Here is a 15734-nt window from a genome sequence, read left to right as displayed (position 1 = left end):
TCTGGTGTTTTTAATTCTCTTTCTCTTTCCTCATGAGAATGTTTCCTTTCAGGTGATTGAATTTCGCTCAGGTAGAACTTAACCACATGAGAGTACAGGTGTAAATAGATAAGCTTCCATCTTCTTCTGTTCAGCGTCTTTAAACTTTAGTTTTTGTTTTGTTTTGTGTTTTTTCAGGACAGTGTCAAGTGAGTAAAGTAGTCACGTTCATTCAAATCCCATCTCAACTGCATTTAATGTCAGGTGTAAATGGAGTCATAAATAAAATATCATATTATTTATCCTTTAGTTGTTTTGTTTCTTTGTTTTTTTTAAGCAGGAAAGTCACACGTGTAAGTTCATGCAAGTCGAGTCAGTGTGACAGTAAACCAACATGCACCCTGAACCTGATCTAAATGGAACTCAGCCATCGTTCGTTTGCACCTGTGCTTTTCCTAGTGTGGGCTGTTCAAATAGCTCCACGTGCAGGAAATGAAGCACTTTAAAGAAATCATTATAAAATAATAGTGAAACACCTCAGAAGTAGTGATATTGACATTTTTTTTTAGAGACAGGAGCAAATTATGAAACAAACACAGTAACAGTTGAGATGTCACTCGAACACTCCTTTGTAAACAGCCATCACAGTTGACAGAGCCACTTCCTGCCTCGCCCGTACTGCGTGTGTGTGTGTGTGTGTGTGTGTGTGTGTGTGTGCACACAAAGCAGTTTTACACAAATGAACAGGTGCACTCACTTTCACTTTTCCCTCCAAATAAATTGGTTTTGGATGGACTTTTGTTTGCTTTCTTTCCGTCCGTCGAGAAACACCGTCCTTGTGTTGCAAGAGCTAATCATCAAGATTTATTTTAGCAGCAGCAGCAGCAGCTCAGTGTGTGAACTGTTACCACACACATGGGCTGAGTTAGTAAACCAGTTTTATCTCTGCAGGAAGCAGGTGGTTGTTTGGAGGCAGTTTTTTTTTTTTTTTTTTTTTTTTATTTTATTACTGAGGTTAACCCCACCTGCAGTAAGCCCCTGCAGCTCCTCCCACACTGTAAACTCTCAGCAGGATCACACCTGCACACATGTTCAAGTGAAATATACACATCCCACTGACACAAATGTTGTCACGTATGTCATTTACCGGTGTAAGTGACTTCCCATCCATTACCACTGTGCTCCAGGTCCAGCTTTTAAGTCTCAACTTTGAGGCCTGTGGCCCTTTACTGGTCTGTTTATGTTGCACAAGATGTGTAAATAATTATGTAAAGGTCCAATATTTAAGGATTAGGGACTATAGGTTGCATCAAGTAGTGGACACCTCCTCTTACTCGTCTGTTTCCTCAGTACATTAGGGAACTAATGGCGTGTTTCCACCGGCTCTACTCACTCGTCTCAGCACGGCACGGCACGGCACATCGCGGTTAATTAGCGTTTCCACTAGCATAGTACTGGGTACTTTTTTTAGTACCTGCTCTGGTGAGATTCCAAGCACACTGAGTAAGTACTATGCGTGACGTCGCCAGACTGCCGGCCACCGATTGGCCAGAGTGCCAACACAGAAATAAATGCCGAACTGTAGATCAGTTAAACCTATTTAACAATCCTAAAAATGTGGGTTAATCTCCAACAACTACCAGGGAAAGAAGCATGGCAGTAAAAAAAGGTTGTTTACCGTTGTCTAAAGAACATATCAATCTTATTCTGAAGCTATGAATATGCATATAAAGACATACTTAGGAGTAATTTGATTTAAATATTTGTTGTTATATTTTTTTATTATTATTATTATTATTATTGTTGTTAAAATGAGCACTTTCAGAGTTGGTTCCTGGAGGCACAGGAAGACAAGCGGTAAAAATAAGCGTGTGGACTTGTGGGGAGGTAAGAGACCTAAACTTCTACTTCATAACATGGAAGTGCAGTTTGAACATGAACTGAGCAGAGACAGAGCTGCTGCATTTGACTTTCAGTGTTGATACTCCCAACAATCAGTTCCTTAAGGAAACCAACACACACACACACACACACACACACACACACACACACACACACCTATGAGTCTGGTCTTTTTCCACAGTTCACTGTAACGTGATCTGTTTGTGTTTGGAACTAATTCTCCGTGACACACACACACACACACACACACACACACACACACACACACACACACACACACACACATACCTACATATATGTACACACCCACACCCACAGTCCTTGTATTACAACACTTGTAGGGACCCACCGTTGACATAATACATTCATACAAACTTAAAGTCTGACTCTAATTCAACAACTTACCTAAACGTAACCTAAAAAATGGACTCCTAAGGTTAAAATGTAATTTGGGGGCCCAGCATTTTGATCCTCACAAATCTATATGATCGGGTTTATATGATATACTCCACATAACTGCATATCAAACTGGCAGTTCTTCCACTACTTTCCTGTCAGTTTACATATACCAACACTTGCCCCTAGGACACACAATAACTTGTATAATCTATTCATTATCCTTCTTTTCATGTCTTTTAGTTGGATCAAAATGTTATTAGCAATTGTTTTTTTTTCCTGATAAGTTATAGACCCATAAAACAACATAAGACGCTTGACTTTAAGAATCTTGACTGAACCACAAAGGTAATTTGTTGGGTTTTATATTCAAACATTCACACTTCTCCCTGGTGTGTTTGTGTGTGCATGTGAGTGTGCGATGGGTTACAGGTGTGCATGTTTAAGCGGGTGACAGGTGCGTGGGAGCGTCTCGGTGGATCCTGGCAGCTGATTGGTCCTGCACAGGAGGTTCCGTTATAAGAGGCCTGATCCTGGTCCCAGCGCCAGTGGACTTCCTTGAACCACTCGCTGCCATTGGATGTTTTGTGCTTGTTTTGAAATGAACCTTTAAAATAGTTTGTTTAATGTGTTGCTAGTTGTTTCTTTGGAGTTGGGAAGAGGGCGTCTCGTAGTAGCCGATCATTGTGAGTTAATCATACCTGTTGTAAAGCAAATTTGATCCAACTGTTAGTTTGCAGCCTGGTTGTTGAAGCTCAGATCAACAAAAAAAGGCTTTTTTCTTCCATCGGATCCAGTCGATCAGTGTTCTGTCTAAACCACATGGTCTTAGTCTGCTTCCCGTCCAAGAAGAAGAGACCTTTGTAGAAGTCCTAGTCATCCCTGTGTCGCTCCACCCTGCTCCCTCTCTTTGTCCAATGCTCATGGAAAGAGCGCAGCAGTGTTTCCACAACAAACACCAGAGGAGCTTCTTCTACTCTTGTTTTCTCACCACTTTTCATCACCATGTTTGCAACGCCGGTGTCAGTGTTGTTGAGATTACTTGTTTGGGGGTTGATTTTTGAGTCCATTATTTATTCTTGTGTATAAAATAAATAAAACGAGAGAGGCTTTTAATCCCAATCATGAATCTCTTATCTCTGTGGAGGCTGCGCCGACATGTTCACGTGTCAAAGTGAGCAGCAGCAGCAGCAGTAAGACAAATACCAGGACTCCTGAAAGTGAAGCAACTAAAAGGAATTCAGCCAGCGTTTATTTCGTCATTCATGCCTCTGTTTTTCTGCTACGACATGATAAAATGTCTGCCATGAAAAGGACCTGTTGTTGAAGATGTGCTTGTATATTCACCTGAAGTTTGTTTTTCCCGTGTGTGTGTGTGTGTGGGGGGGATTTTCTCCAGGTTATCCAGTTTCCTCCCACAGTCCAAAAACATGCAGATTTGGGGGATTAGGCAAATTGGACACTTTAAATTGACCGTGGCTGTGAGATTGAATGGTTGTTTGTCTCCATGTGATGGACTAACAAACTGTCCACTATCACCCTATGTCAGCTGAGGTTGGCACAGCCCCTCCCACAACCCTCATGTTGAGGATAAAGCAGTAGAAAATGGATGGATGCCTCTGTTTTTACGCTATGACACGTCATAATGTCTGCCATGAAAAGGACCCAAATTTTATTTTTCAAATTAAGATAGAAAAACAACTGGAATAGGCTTCCCCTGAAGCCTTTCTGCATAGAGTTTACATGTTCTCCTGTGTGTATGGGTTTTTTCCGGGTTCTTCAGTTTCCTCCCACAGTTCAGAAAGATACAGATTTGGAGATTAGGGAAAAATTGGACACTCTATATTGAACATAGGTGTGAGTGTGAGAGTGTGGTTGTTTGTCTCTATGTGGCCCTGTGATGAACTGGTGACCTGTCCAGTGTGAACCCTGCCTTTTACCTTATGTCAGCTGGGATTTGCACCAGTGCAAGGATGAAGCAATAGAAGATGAGTGAACCAAACCAAGTTCCAAGTTTCAAGCAAATGAAAATATAGTGATATAAATAGAGTGACGCTCGGTTTCATTCAAAAGCAGCTTTAATAGAAATGTCAATGGCAAAATATGTGGCAGCAAACATGGCAAAGAAAGGCACGTCCACCGTTTCCACAAGGCCTAAGTGTGATACAAATCTGCATTAAAGCTTCATCTAGCATAAGAAATTAACTTATGAGTGTTCCATACAAAAAAAAAACTAATGAAAACCAATAGATAGACAACATGATCTGGCATATATTTTTTTTTCCTCTCCAAATATATTACAACCTTTAGTTTTAAATATAAAACAAAACTATACAAAATGAAAAAATAAATATAAATCCTAATTCAACCCACTTGAGTTAGTTTGCTTCACAATGGGGTTATATAAATGCACACGGGTCGTCTTCAACAGAACTGAAAGAAAGAAAGAAAGATTATTATTATTATTATCATCATTACACTCTTTTACATTGAACAGTGAAAACAACTTAATATGAGCTCAATCAGCAAAGGTCTGGAGTTAAAGGAGCTTGAAGGTGATGAGTTTTCTCAACTCACTTTTGCAGTTTGAGTTTATTCCCCAAATAGAATAAATAAAGTGGATCCTGGGGTTAAATAAAATACTGGCACGGAACAACAAAAATGGAGGGATGGGAGATCTTTTGCCTCTTACACAAACCACCAATTTGGTGAGGCGTTTTACTGCCTCTCTGAGGTGTACGTCTACATTTTAAATGCACATCCTTAAAAACACTTCCTCAATCATTAAGTGCTTGTTGTCACCAGAGCTGTTTGTTACTATAGTCACTTCCCAGTCACTGCTGCAACTCAAGCCCTGATTTTAGAACCACAATGTCACCTGGTATGATACACACTTACTTACAAACAAACTAAACTAAACTAAATGCAGTTTGACTCTCTGGTTAAAACACAGCTTAAAATCTTTGAAAGCTTCACCATGTGCACTTGTCTCCACCCGTGTTTTAGAGTGACGGAGCAACAAAACAGACTGCCCACAAACCAGGTACTTCACCTTGACCTAGAGCCAAACAAGGGAAGGGATAGAAAAAAAAAACAACAAGGAAATGGAGTGAATGTGGAGAGGAAGAAAGGGGGATGGGAGGGTGACAGCAGAAGAGGTATAAAATGTAAACAAGAGTAGATAGTGGAGTAGAAGGACGAGAGAGACACAAGGAGAGAAACAAAAGAACGGCCACTAAACACAATCAGTAAACAGACGTGTAAAAGTGGGATGAAATGCGGAACAGAGGATTGAGGAGAGGGTGAACACATAAAAAGGGAACCAGGAGTTTGCACTGAAGTTGAGCAGAAAGCTGAGGCTGAGGGGGAAAACTGGACTACAGTCTCTGCTGCCATCTTGTGGCAGCAGTGGCTAAATACTACTGATATTCAGAGGGAAGGAAAATAAACAAAGGTTGAAATTGACTTATTTTATGATGCTGTGTTCCACATTTTCACACTCCCCTTGTATTTCATTCAACTGTACATTTCCCACATTCCACGTCTTTTAACGGGTTCATTTAAAGACATTTTATTTGAATTTTTAATTTTAATCATACGTTATCGATAATGACATTTCTTTACCTTCCATCTGTTTCCGCAACTATTGCACAACACAAAGGTTGTCATGGGCTCATCAGCACTGCGAATCTGCACCTGTAACACACACACACACACACACACACACACACACACAAAGTTTGGTATGTTTTTGTTTGTGTGTGTAAGAACGTTCACTTGGCGCATTTGTGTGCGTTTGTGTGCGTCTCTCTCACCTGCGTGTACGCGCAGCTCTTTCCGTGACACTTGTTGCATATGAACATGTCCGTCTCGGTTCCTCCGACCTTTGAAAGCTGATGCTCTCTGATGGACTCTTTGGTCAAAGTCTCTCGGATCTGCTTTAGCTCTGCACTCGCCATGTCCTACACACACACACACACACCGAGTCAACCGGCTGCATTCCAAATATACAGGACTCAAACATTCACAGAGGTGAGATGCACTTTAGAACACTCTCCAAGTGTGAAGGCAAACAAACGCTCATTTTAAAGTATGAGCTAATGAGGACGCTCATAGACGGGTGAGGTAAAAACTGACCTCCGCACTCATGGAGGCGATGCGTTGAGGGGAGATGTTTCCACAGAGGACATTGCGCCGCAGGTCCGGATTCTTCTGGTCCTTCAGATTCGAGATGCGGCTTCGTAGACGGGTTTTATACTTCATGTCTGTGGACTTGAACTCCTGGAAAATCTGTGAGCAGGACGCGCAGTTAAAGACCCAAAAAAGCAATGTACTTAGTCACAGGGGTATCGTGATTTAACGCTCGTCTGACTGATGCAGCGCTCTCACACAGCAAAGTGTTTTATTGGGTTTTATATTAGTCCTGTGACACTGCTATGGGCAAATGCATGATGTAACTTTGGGATCAATATACAGTAAAAGTTCTATTTTGGTGCCACTGAGTAGTTGCTCTCCCACCAGTATCAACACCATCTCCGAATCCATCCGCGTACCATCCATCGGTTCATCCACGGCATCCTACTTTGATGCATTTCTCTATTTTCTTTTGCTGATTCCACATTAAAATGATCATGTCACCAGGATTCATTCAAATTCAAGTCAATAAATCCAGTTATAGGTAAGACACAATTCTGCACAACGGTGCACAACCATGTCCCGCTTGTTTCACGTGCAAAGTAATAACAGTGACAGCGCGTGTGAAGGATATGTTCTTCGATTTGTGCTGCGAGGTGTTCACAGTCGACTCCGATGGTCTTGTGGTCGTCTGAAACACACACACACACACACACACACACACACTCTTGTTAAAATGTATTATCAATCCTAATGATGAAACTACACAGCAAAGTGAAGGAAACTGTGACGGCCTGGTAACAAACTCCTTATGTCAGTAAGTCAATTAATAAACTGGAGTTTGATGGATTTGCACATTTAGAATTCAAACCCAAGCATCAGTTACTAGGAATTTAAAGTAACCTTTCCACCGCAAACACCAACTTTATGTCTCAAAATGAACTTCTGGAAGTATCTTCATCTATTTAGATGAACCTTTGATGACATCATATGATTTTCACCTGCAGACGCAGTCAACAAGCACTTAAAATCAGATGCAAGATTTTAGATATAAAGATTCTCTTTCAGTTATTTATCCTTCCTTCACTGTGGAGCTTTAAGATCTATTATTTTTGCCGATGTTTTTTTCACCGTCAGTCTGCAGCGCGGCCACCAGCAGCTCTCGACTCTTGTTCCTGACACTGTCGGTGGTGACGGGGGCCGGCGGGAAGGTAGTGAACCGAGCTGGAGCGGAGGTGGCGGTGGGTGTGGTCGGGGGCGTCTCCTTACAACTGAGAAGCAGAGGGACGAGGAGAGGTGATGAAGACTTTGGGTTAATATGGTGGAACAAACGTGACATAACTCGTTGCAAGTCCACTTGCCATGAAATCATAGTAAAAAAAACACAAGTCCGTCAGCCGTTAATAATGACGTCATCCGAATGTGACGTCACTGTGTGACAGACCTTTTCTCGCTGCTGCCAGAGTCTTTGGAGGTGGACGATGACCTCGCAGGAGAGCCGTCTTTCTTCTTCTTCTCCTCCTCCTCACACTTTCGCTCTGAACCATCTGTGTGAGATCACACACACACACACACGCACACAGAGGACTGGGTATCAGACACTTTTGTGGTATCGACTAGGGTATCAGACTTCCTCTGTATCACCCAATAATGAAAATATCAATTGAAGATGGGCCTTATGTTTGTCTCTGTGTGCTGTGTTTCGAGAGGATGGTTGTTGTTTAATGAATGTGGATTTTTTGAAATTGATATCATTAAAAGTATTGTTGAGGAATCAGTATCCAAGTCCAGATATCAGATACCAGAAAATCAATAATATAAGCCATATTATTGTATAATATTATATTATAATATAATATAATGTGCTGTTGGTTCACTTTTATCATGACAGTATGAGGAGAGGAGCGTTCCATTTGTTGATCTAATTAAACAAAGACCATTATTTGATACTGTAATGACTAAATAACTCATTTAATTTACTTTGCATGCAGTTACAACTACGTTGGTTCCAGTGATATCGGTCTAAAACTGTCCCCTCTCTCATGAGCTTAAACACGGCTTCTCACAGAGAAGTACAACGGCACACAAACACACAGACGCACCCAGCAGCTTCTTCCAGGACTTGATGAGAGCTTTGGCAAGAGTCTGAACCTCTTCATCTGAACTCTGTTTCCTCACTGCGTTCACTGACATCCCAATTCTGGTGGACTGCAGACACAGAAAGACAGAGAGGGAGAGAGGGAGGTCAGAGACAAACAGGAAAAGCATGTCTCATCATCTAGGACACTGTCAGTTTAAGTACCATGTGTTAACAGATAAGTCAAAAGCATAGAAATAGATTCCCCCAGGAATTTTTTCCCACTGCCCAATGAAGAAGGAGTTTAATTAACTTGAGTTGTGTGCATGCGTGCAGTGCTCAGGCTCAATGCCAAAAGCCTCATTTATAAAAAAAATATGACACATATATCATGACTAATGCTTCAAAGTTCACCCTTAGTCAGCTGCCTGTGTAAAAAAGAGAAGGTAGCAGTGGAACAACTTATGCATGACACAGAACACAGGGAAATTTATGACATGACAGTTTTACTGGACCACAAGCATGCACAGTGGAGTACAACTGCATTTGTCGTAATATTTCCCACTTAAAGTTTCTATTTTTGCAGTTCCTATTACCAAAACTATCCTGGCTTAGTTAAGATTAACAGAAGTTGTTACAGTAGCAAATTATAAAGTGGGAAATAGGATAAAGCAGTATGAGATTTAAAGCTAATCCTTCATACACTTGTATGTATTTGTGGTGGTTTCAGTCCCACTTTAATAATATCTATCTGATGCAATCTCACCGTTTGTGTGCTTGTGTTAACAAAGTTAGGTATAAATAATTTGATTATTACAAAATGGGGGCTTTAATTCTGAAAATAATGCTTTTAATGTCGTAATTTGTGTTCGACTTCCTGTCCCACTCGTCATCCGGCAAAAATAGAACACAGCGTAGTGGAGCCTATAGATAGCCGAGTTATTTAAGGTAAAACAAAATGTTCACGCAATTAATTCCATTGTTTCAAGTTCAAGTCAATGAGTAATCGTTTGAAATAATCCTGATTTCAAGTTTGACCCAAATATGATTCTTATTTTTCCCAATCATTGAGCAGCCCTGATGTCAGGCTTTGACTTTGTGGTGCACTTGATTTGATGGTGTGGCAATGACACGGCGGAGGGTCAAACTTAATTACCTGCAGGGTCTCCAGAGACATCTTCATGTTCTTCAGTTCCCTCAGCAGGTCCAGAGCGCCGTCCTGTAATCAAATCAATACACAGTAATTCATTATTTAAAGTCTGTACCCTTCAAAAGGTGGGGTCCACTGAAAGGGACAGGTATATGCTGCTGCACACTGAAGCCTAAAGCCTGGCCTTAGATCCAGTGATGTAAAGGAACAAATCTGCACCTGTCTACCTATATATATATATATATATATATATATATATATATATATATATATATATATATATATATATATACACATACATACATATATATACATATATACATATACATACATATATATATATATATATACACATATACATACATACATATATATATATATATACACACATATACATACATATACATATGCACACATATACACATATACCATAATACTAATTGAGAACTAATACCATAGATCTCAAACTGTGGTACGTGTACCACCAGTAGTGCTTTTTACGCGAGCTTCCTCTAGTGGTAAAAAGGAAGGAAAGTCAAACTGTTCTACTGTAGTTGCCAGAATATGTGATCAGAGTGGAGCTGAGGAATCAAAAAGAAAATTAAATAAATAACAAAATAATAATAATAATAATAATAAATGAAATAATAAAAATCAGAGTCACCTTATCTCTTGCTCCATCTTAATCTAATTTCACTATAGCAGTGTGTGGAGCATGTGTGAGGAAGAGGAGGATGATGATGACAGAGCAAATTATTTTACTGGGAATAAATCTCCCTCCTGTGAAAAGTCTGTTGATGACTTTGCTCGGCCTATTTACACCACTGCATTTTAACGTTGGTGATAATGGTGTTACCTCGAGAGCTCAATATTGTCTCAGGAAAAAGTTTGAGAATATAAATCTTACATTTGTGCCACAAAACATTCACGTAAATAATTGGTTGTTTTAACTAAATCTATGATAAAATTATACAAATAAATGATGAATTCAAAGAAATTCCGGTAAATTTTCCACTGTCTCTGTTCCCTGTAATAATACTACACTGTGGTTCACAAAGTCTTAGAAAAGAGTTCCCACACGTCAGTTGTGCTCACTCTCTGTGCCGCAGTGACCAGACAGCGGCGCCTCTGCATTCCAGAAAGATGTTTTCCTAGAAAACAAAGCGACCTGTGACCCGACATAATCCACATCCTTCAAGGGTTTTCAGTGGGTTTTTATACATTTTTATTATTCAGTCAAACATCTATTGAGTGGGTTGACATTTGATTTATGTGTCTGTCATTTAAATATCTAGTATTAAAGTCTTGTTCATGAACTTGAGTTACAGGAGATTTTTTTGTTTGTTTTTTCACTTCAGTCGTTGTCAAAACCATTTAGTGTCCGCACACAGTGAGAGTCAATGTAAATGTGGAGCTGAAGAGCTGCTAACAACTAATTTAAAACACAAGTAAATAAATAAATAAAACTGCAGTTTGTGTGTTGTTAAGTGTATTTTTTTATTCCAGTTAGGGTGTCATAAAATGTTTAGTTCCTTTGTTTGTCTGTAGATATCACATGAACTAAAATATAAAGTGCCATTATGTTGCAGTTTGTAATTATGTTTTAAAGCCAACTAATTATATTATATTATCTCATAGTGTCTCAGTGTCAAAAAACGATTTAAAAAAAATAGAGCTATAATAAACGACAGTACATTTAAACAATGAGGCAATTCCGTTTGCTTCACATAACATTTTAAAGCTTCTCAATCAATTAAAACATTAAATATGCATGTGCCCTCTAACGTCTCATCACGTTTTACCTCCATGAAAAATGAAATGTTAAATAGTTAATAACCTAAAGGTGAATAAAATTGATTCCAGGTGCGGATGTTTGTATTGAGTCCAATCACTGCTGTGATTTACGAGCAAACAAACACACACACAGCGGCTGCAGCAGCAGCAGCAGGAGCATGATCAGCAGCAGCATGAGCATGATCAGCATGATCAGCATGAGCATCATCACTCATGTTTCTGGTTGTCTCCTCATTTTTCAGCAGAAAGAGGAAAGAGACACTTTAACCGTACAGCGGTGAGCGCAGTCAAACAGCCTCGGAGCTTCCAGAAATTTCCCTCCTCTTTCAGCAGTTAAAGGTAAAAGGCTCATCATCATCATCATCACCTGATGGCGTTTTTCTGCGGATGCAGCAAGTGTTGGCGCCACTCACCGTGTTCTTCTTATGCACCATTTTATCCAGCTTTTTGGCGATGCGCTCCACTTCCTGATTTTTAGCCATTTTGAGCGGAATCCTCTGCGACACTTGTGCTCTTGAGTAGCGGAGAAAACCTCCACCTGAGAGGACGAAAAACTCTCCCGGTCTTCACCTTTCTTCCTCCCTCTCTCTCTCTGGTGTGTCTCTCAGTTAGCTCAGCCTCTCTCTCTCTCTCTCCTCTCCACCAGACGTTGCCTCTGTCGTTTGTTGTGGTGTGGACACCGTGGCATGCTGGGAGTCGTAGTTCCCTTTTTTTGATCATTTCAAAATTCAGTTTAAAACAAGCTGGTTCAACACTGAAGAAGTGGATAAAAAGCTTTAGGAAAAGGCTAAATAACATTACACTACTGCGTAAAAGTTAGAGGTCCAGTGTGCAACATTTAGGGTTTATCGTGGGAATGTACTACCTATAATCATGTTTTTATTTAGTTAGTTATATTATTATTCTAGAGTTAGAATAAGCCTCTTATACCCTATTCCCACTGGTCTAAAACTTGTTTAATCCAGGTCCAGAATTAAACTTCTTTTTCTTTTCTTTTTTTGGCTTTGGCACTGATTAGCTTAAGTGGGAACACAAGACCTGGTTGAATTGTTATTTTATGGTTTTTTTTATTATTGTTATTTTGTAGTTTAAGATTGCTAATTTAGTGCATGTTTTTCTTTAAAAACAAAGTAATTCAACTGGTTCACTTGTTTAATTCAAGTTCAGTTTCACCACACTTAGTGCTTCACTTTTAATACAAATGAATACTAGTTCACTTTTCTTATTTTACTGCCCTCTAAGGTGAAAAAAATAATAATAATAACGAGTGACACTGCTTTGGTGTACAACAATAATTCATGCACTTTATAGTGTTACATTTGTATCAATAATAGTTAAGCACTGGCTACTCTGAGGTGGTGGGAGGAGCCCCCAAAATTCATCTTAAAGGGCTCTTTCACCCATTTCTTTTTTTTTTACACTACGTCAAATGAAGAATAAATTTAAAATCATTATGATGCTGCTGTGTTTGTTTAATTTGACCAGTTTTTATAATTGATTTTATTTTCATTCATAAATCTTGACAGAAACACAATAAAGAGCAGTGTAAGGCTTTTATTTTCTCGGAAGAATGTAACTTTAACGGCGACTTTTTGTCAATTTTATTCTTAACTTCCTGTCTCATTGTGGGAATGAGACATGTACCTCTGATCCAATATCTGATGATCAAATAACACTTTATCTGGAAATGAGTAAAAAACAGTATTTTTTGAGTGAAGTGCCCCTTTAAAGCCCCATAAAGGCTTGGGCCGACACATGTTCCTGTGCCATGAAAGTTTAGGGTGAACTTGGCATAGGGCTCAATATTTAAAATTTTATTAGATGGATCATTTCAACGATCAAGCTGCACAAGTGTTTTCCTCCTCAGGTTTTTCTTCGACTACTTTTGTTTCTAGTGTATTCTCAGTGAAGCAAGTCTTACAAGAAAAGTATGTTTTATATCGTTTTTTTTATTCTCTCAGTCTCGGTAACTGACTCATTCTCACCATAACTTATAAAAACAGAGGAGAAACACTACAAACAATGTCATTGACACTAAATGACAGGATCACATCATACTACATTGAAACATTAAATGAGAACTATAGACAATGATCAGCTTATAATATACACATTTGACATTTACTGCATTGTAATGGAATTCATTTTTGATCAGAATCACTTTTTGTATGAATTTCACATTCACATGATAGTCCTAAAAACACTCAACATGTTTTCATTGCAAAAAGCAGAATATCTTTTTTAGAGTGGACAGAAAAGGGAAACATTCAGCCTTTGAAGGACATTTAACTAAATTGCCTCTCCGTTCACCATTGAATTTAAACTCACTGGCGACTCAATGTGCATTTACTTTTTTTTTCCTCTAGGTGGCAATGTTGTAAAGTTGTTTTGTGCTTTGTGGACACTTCATGATGGTGGTGTGCAGGAAACATTTGGGTCAAAGCCTTTGTAAAATACATGATTCGTTTGGAAAAAGGGTTGTTCTGCATAGAATAAAAATACTAGGCTCTGCACACAAGTGATAAAGCACCACTGAATCCAGCACCTATTAAATGACACCTTCATGGTGCCCAAAGCAGAATTTAATTGGATCTTCCTCACACCACCAATAATTGACTATTGTTTGATGGGTCACACACTGTATGAGGACAGCGGCCTGCAGTTATTGATTTAACCAGTAGTTTGTTTTTAAGCTGTAGATATAACTGTAGACAGGGGCCCTAAGCAGGAGCTTGTTTATGTGTTGAGCCAGGTCTAAATTTATAATTTAATATATGAATCTATGTGTGGAAAATTATGTTTTCACTGCAAAGATATTAACTATAATTGCCATTATGTTGTAATAAAATCATAGATTTATATTATATCATTATACACCTAAGATGGGGCCACACGGTGGTGTAGTGGTTAGCACTCTCGCCTTGCAGCGAGAAGACCCGGGTTCGAGCCCCGGTTGGAACAAGGGCCTTTCTGCATGGGGATAGGTAAATTGGACACTCCAAATTGACCATAGGAGTGAGTGTGAGAGTGAATGGTTGTTTGTCTCTATCTGTGTGTGGCCCTGCGATGGACTGGCGAACTGTCCAGGGTGTACCCCGCCTATCGCCCGATGTAGCTGAGATTGGCACAGCACCCCCCGCGACACTCTGGCAGAAGATGAAGCGATAGATGATGACAGACTGACTGACTGACATTATACACCTAAGACCCGGGTTGTCGGCCCTTTCTGTATGGAGTTTGCATGTTCTCTATTTTTCATTTGCAGATTTATTTTATTTTATTAATTTGCTAACTATTTCTAAGTAGCACATAAACTGATTTAGATGATTACATTTTTAAATAAATACTGTGACTATAATTTTTTAGAATTTGTTGTTTCCAAGGACACCATAAGGGTCCAAATGTACACAGGCAGTGTCACAAGATGATCATTGAAAAAAAAAAAATTAGAGCAAATATGGATATAAAAATTAATATCAACATTCACAATATTTGCATATTGACTTAATTTCAAATCAAACGTAACCCTTATGCCCTCCTTTGGTATTTTGTACATTGATTATTTTGGCTGTATTACGGCTTATGCCTTTTAGTATAGTGTATTTTACTCTTGCATGTCTTCTATACTAGTTGTGTGTACGGTTTGTAATCACATCAGGGGAACACCAGCCAGTGCTTCAGATCAGAATTGATTTTTATCCTTTTACGTTCTTTTATATAGGTTCATTTACATTAAGGCATATAGTGTTCCACTGGCCGTTCTACAAATTCTGAACAAATTTAGAACTTAAGGACAAAGTCAGCTTATATTAGACCACCATAGAGGATCTTCTGGATGTACCAGCACACTAAAATAATGGTAATGATAATAGATACGAACATAATAATGATAATTATTGCTTTAAATGTTAAATTGTAATTCCAGAATCGAATATATTTAGTTACTAAAGGCTAATAATAGCCTATTCAGAACTAACGTGCCTGACGTCAAGGTTACGCTACATCACGTCGCTCTGTCAGAAAGTGGTTTCCTGTCGCTAGCACTAGCAGCTAGCTGGAACTAAGGAACTTTTATTTATTCATTTAAAAAAAAAAACTCTCGAAAATGAAGCATGTTTGCTTAAAGAGGGGTGTCAGTGGGACAGTCGTGAGAACTTACTTGGCTCTGAAATGACGCAGAAGCAGCCACATTATCCATGTTGTTAGCCCGTGACGAAGGTTAGTTAGCATGCGGAGTGCGCTCCACCGGCACCAGCAGTTGAAGAGCCGGTCGGACTGGACACCATCGGATTTATCAGCCAC

General features: G+C 39.2%; 1 protein-coding gene across 2 annotated transcripts; it reads right to left on the bottom strand.

Moving 5' to 3' along the window:
- Nucleotides 1–4343: 4343 nt before the first annotated feature.
- Nucleotides 4344–15729, bottom strand: tcea2 (transcription elongation factor A (SII), 2). Of its 2 annotated transcripts, none has more exons than XM_058643346.1 (10): nt 15592–15729; nt 9645–9707; nt 8514–8619; nt 7856–7958; nt 7543–7682; nt 7048–7102; nt 6415–6571; nt 6093–6239; nt 5902–5973; nt 4344–4710 (listed from the first exon to the last, which is right to left on the bottom strand). In XM_058643346.1, exons 1-10 carry the CDS (start codon nt 15628–15630, stop codon nt 4702–4704), a joined length of 891 nt encoding a protein of 296 aa, XP_058499329.1. In that variant the 5' UTR covers nt 15631–15729; the 3' UTR covers nt 4344–4701. The 2 variants fall into 2 exon arrangements, with proteins under 2 accessions (XP_058499329.1, XP_058499328.1); XM_058643345.1 differs by lacking the exon at nt 15592–15729 and adding an exon at nt 11846–12118.
- Nucleotides 15730–15734: the final 5 nt, after the last annotated feature.

Source organism: Solea solea, chromosome 11 (assembly GCF_958295425.1).
Source record: "Solea solea chromosome 11, fSolSol10.1, whole genome shotgun sequence".
NCBI classification, from domain to species: domain Eukaryota; kingdom Metazoa; phylum Chordata; class Actinopteri; order Pleuronectiformes; family Soleidae; genus Solea; species Solea solea.
Note: the sequence above shows the minus strand (reverse complement) of the source record. Positions and strands in the feature narration are given on the sequence as shown.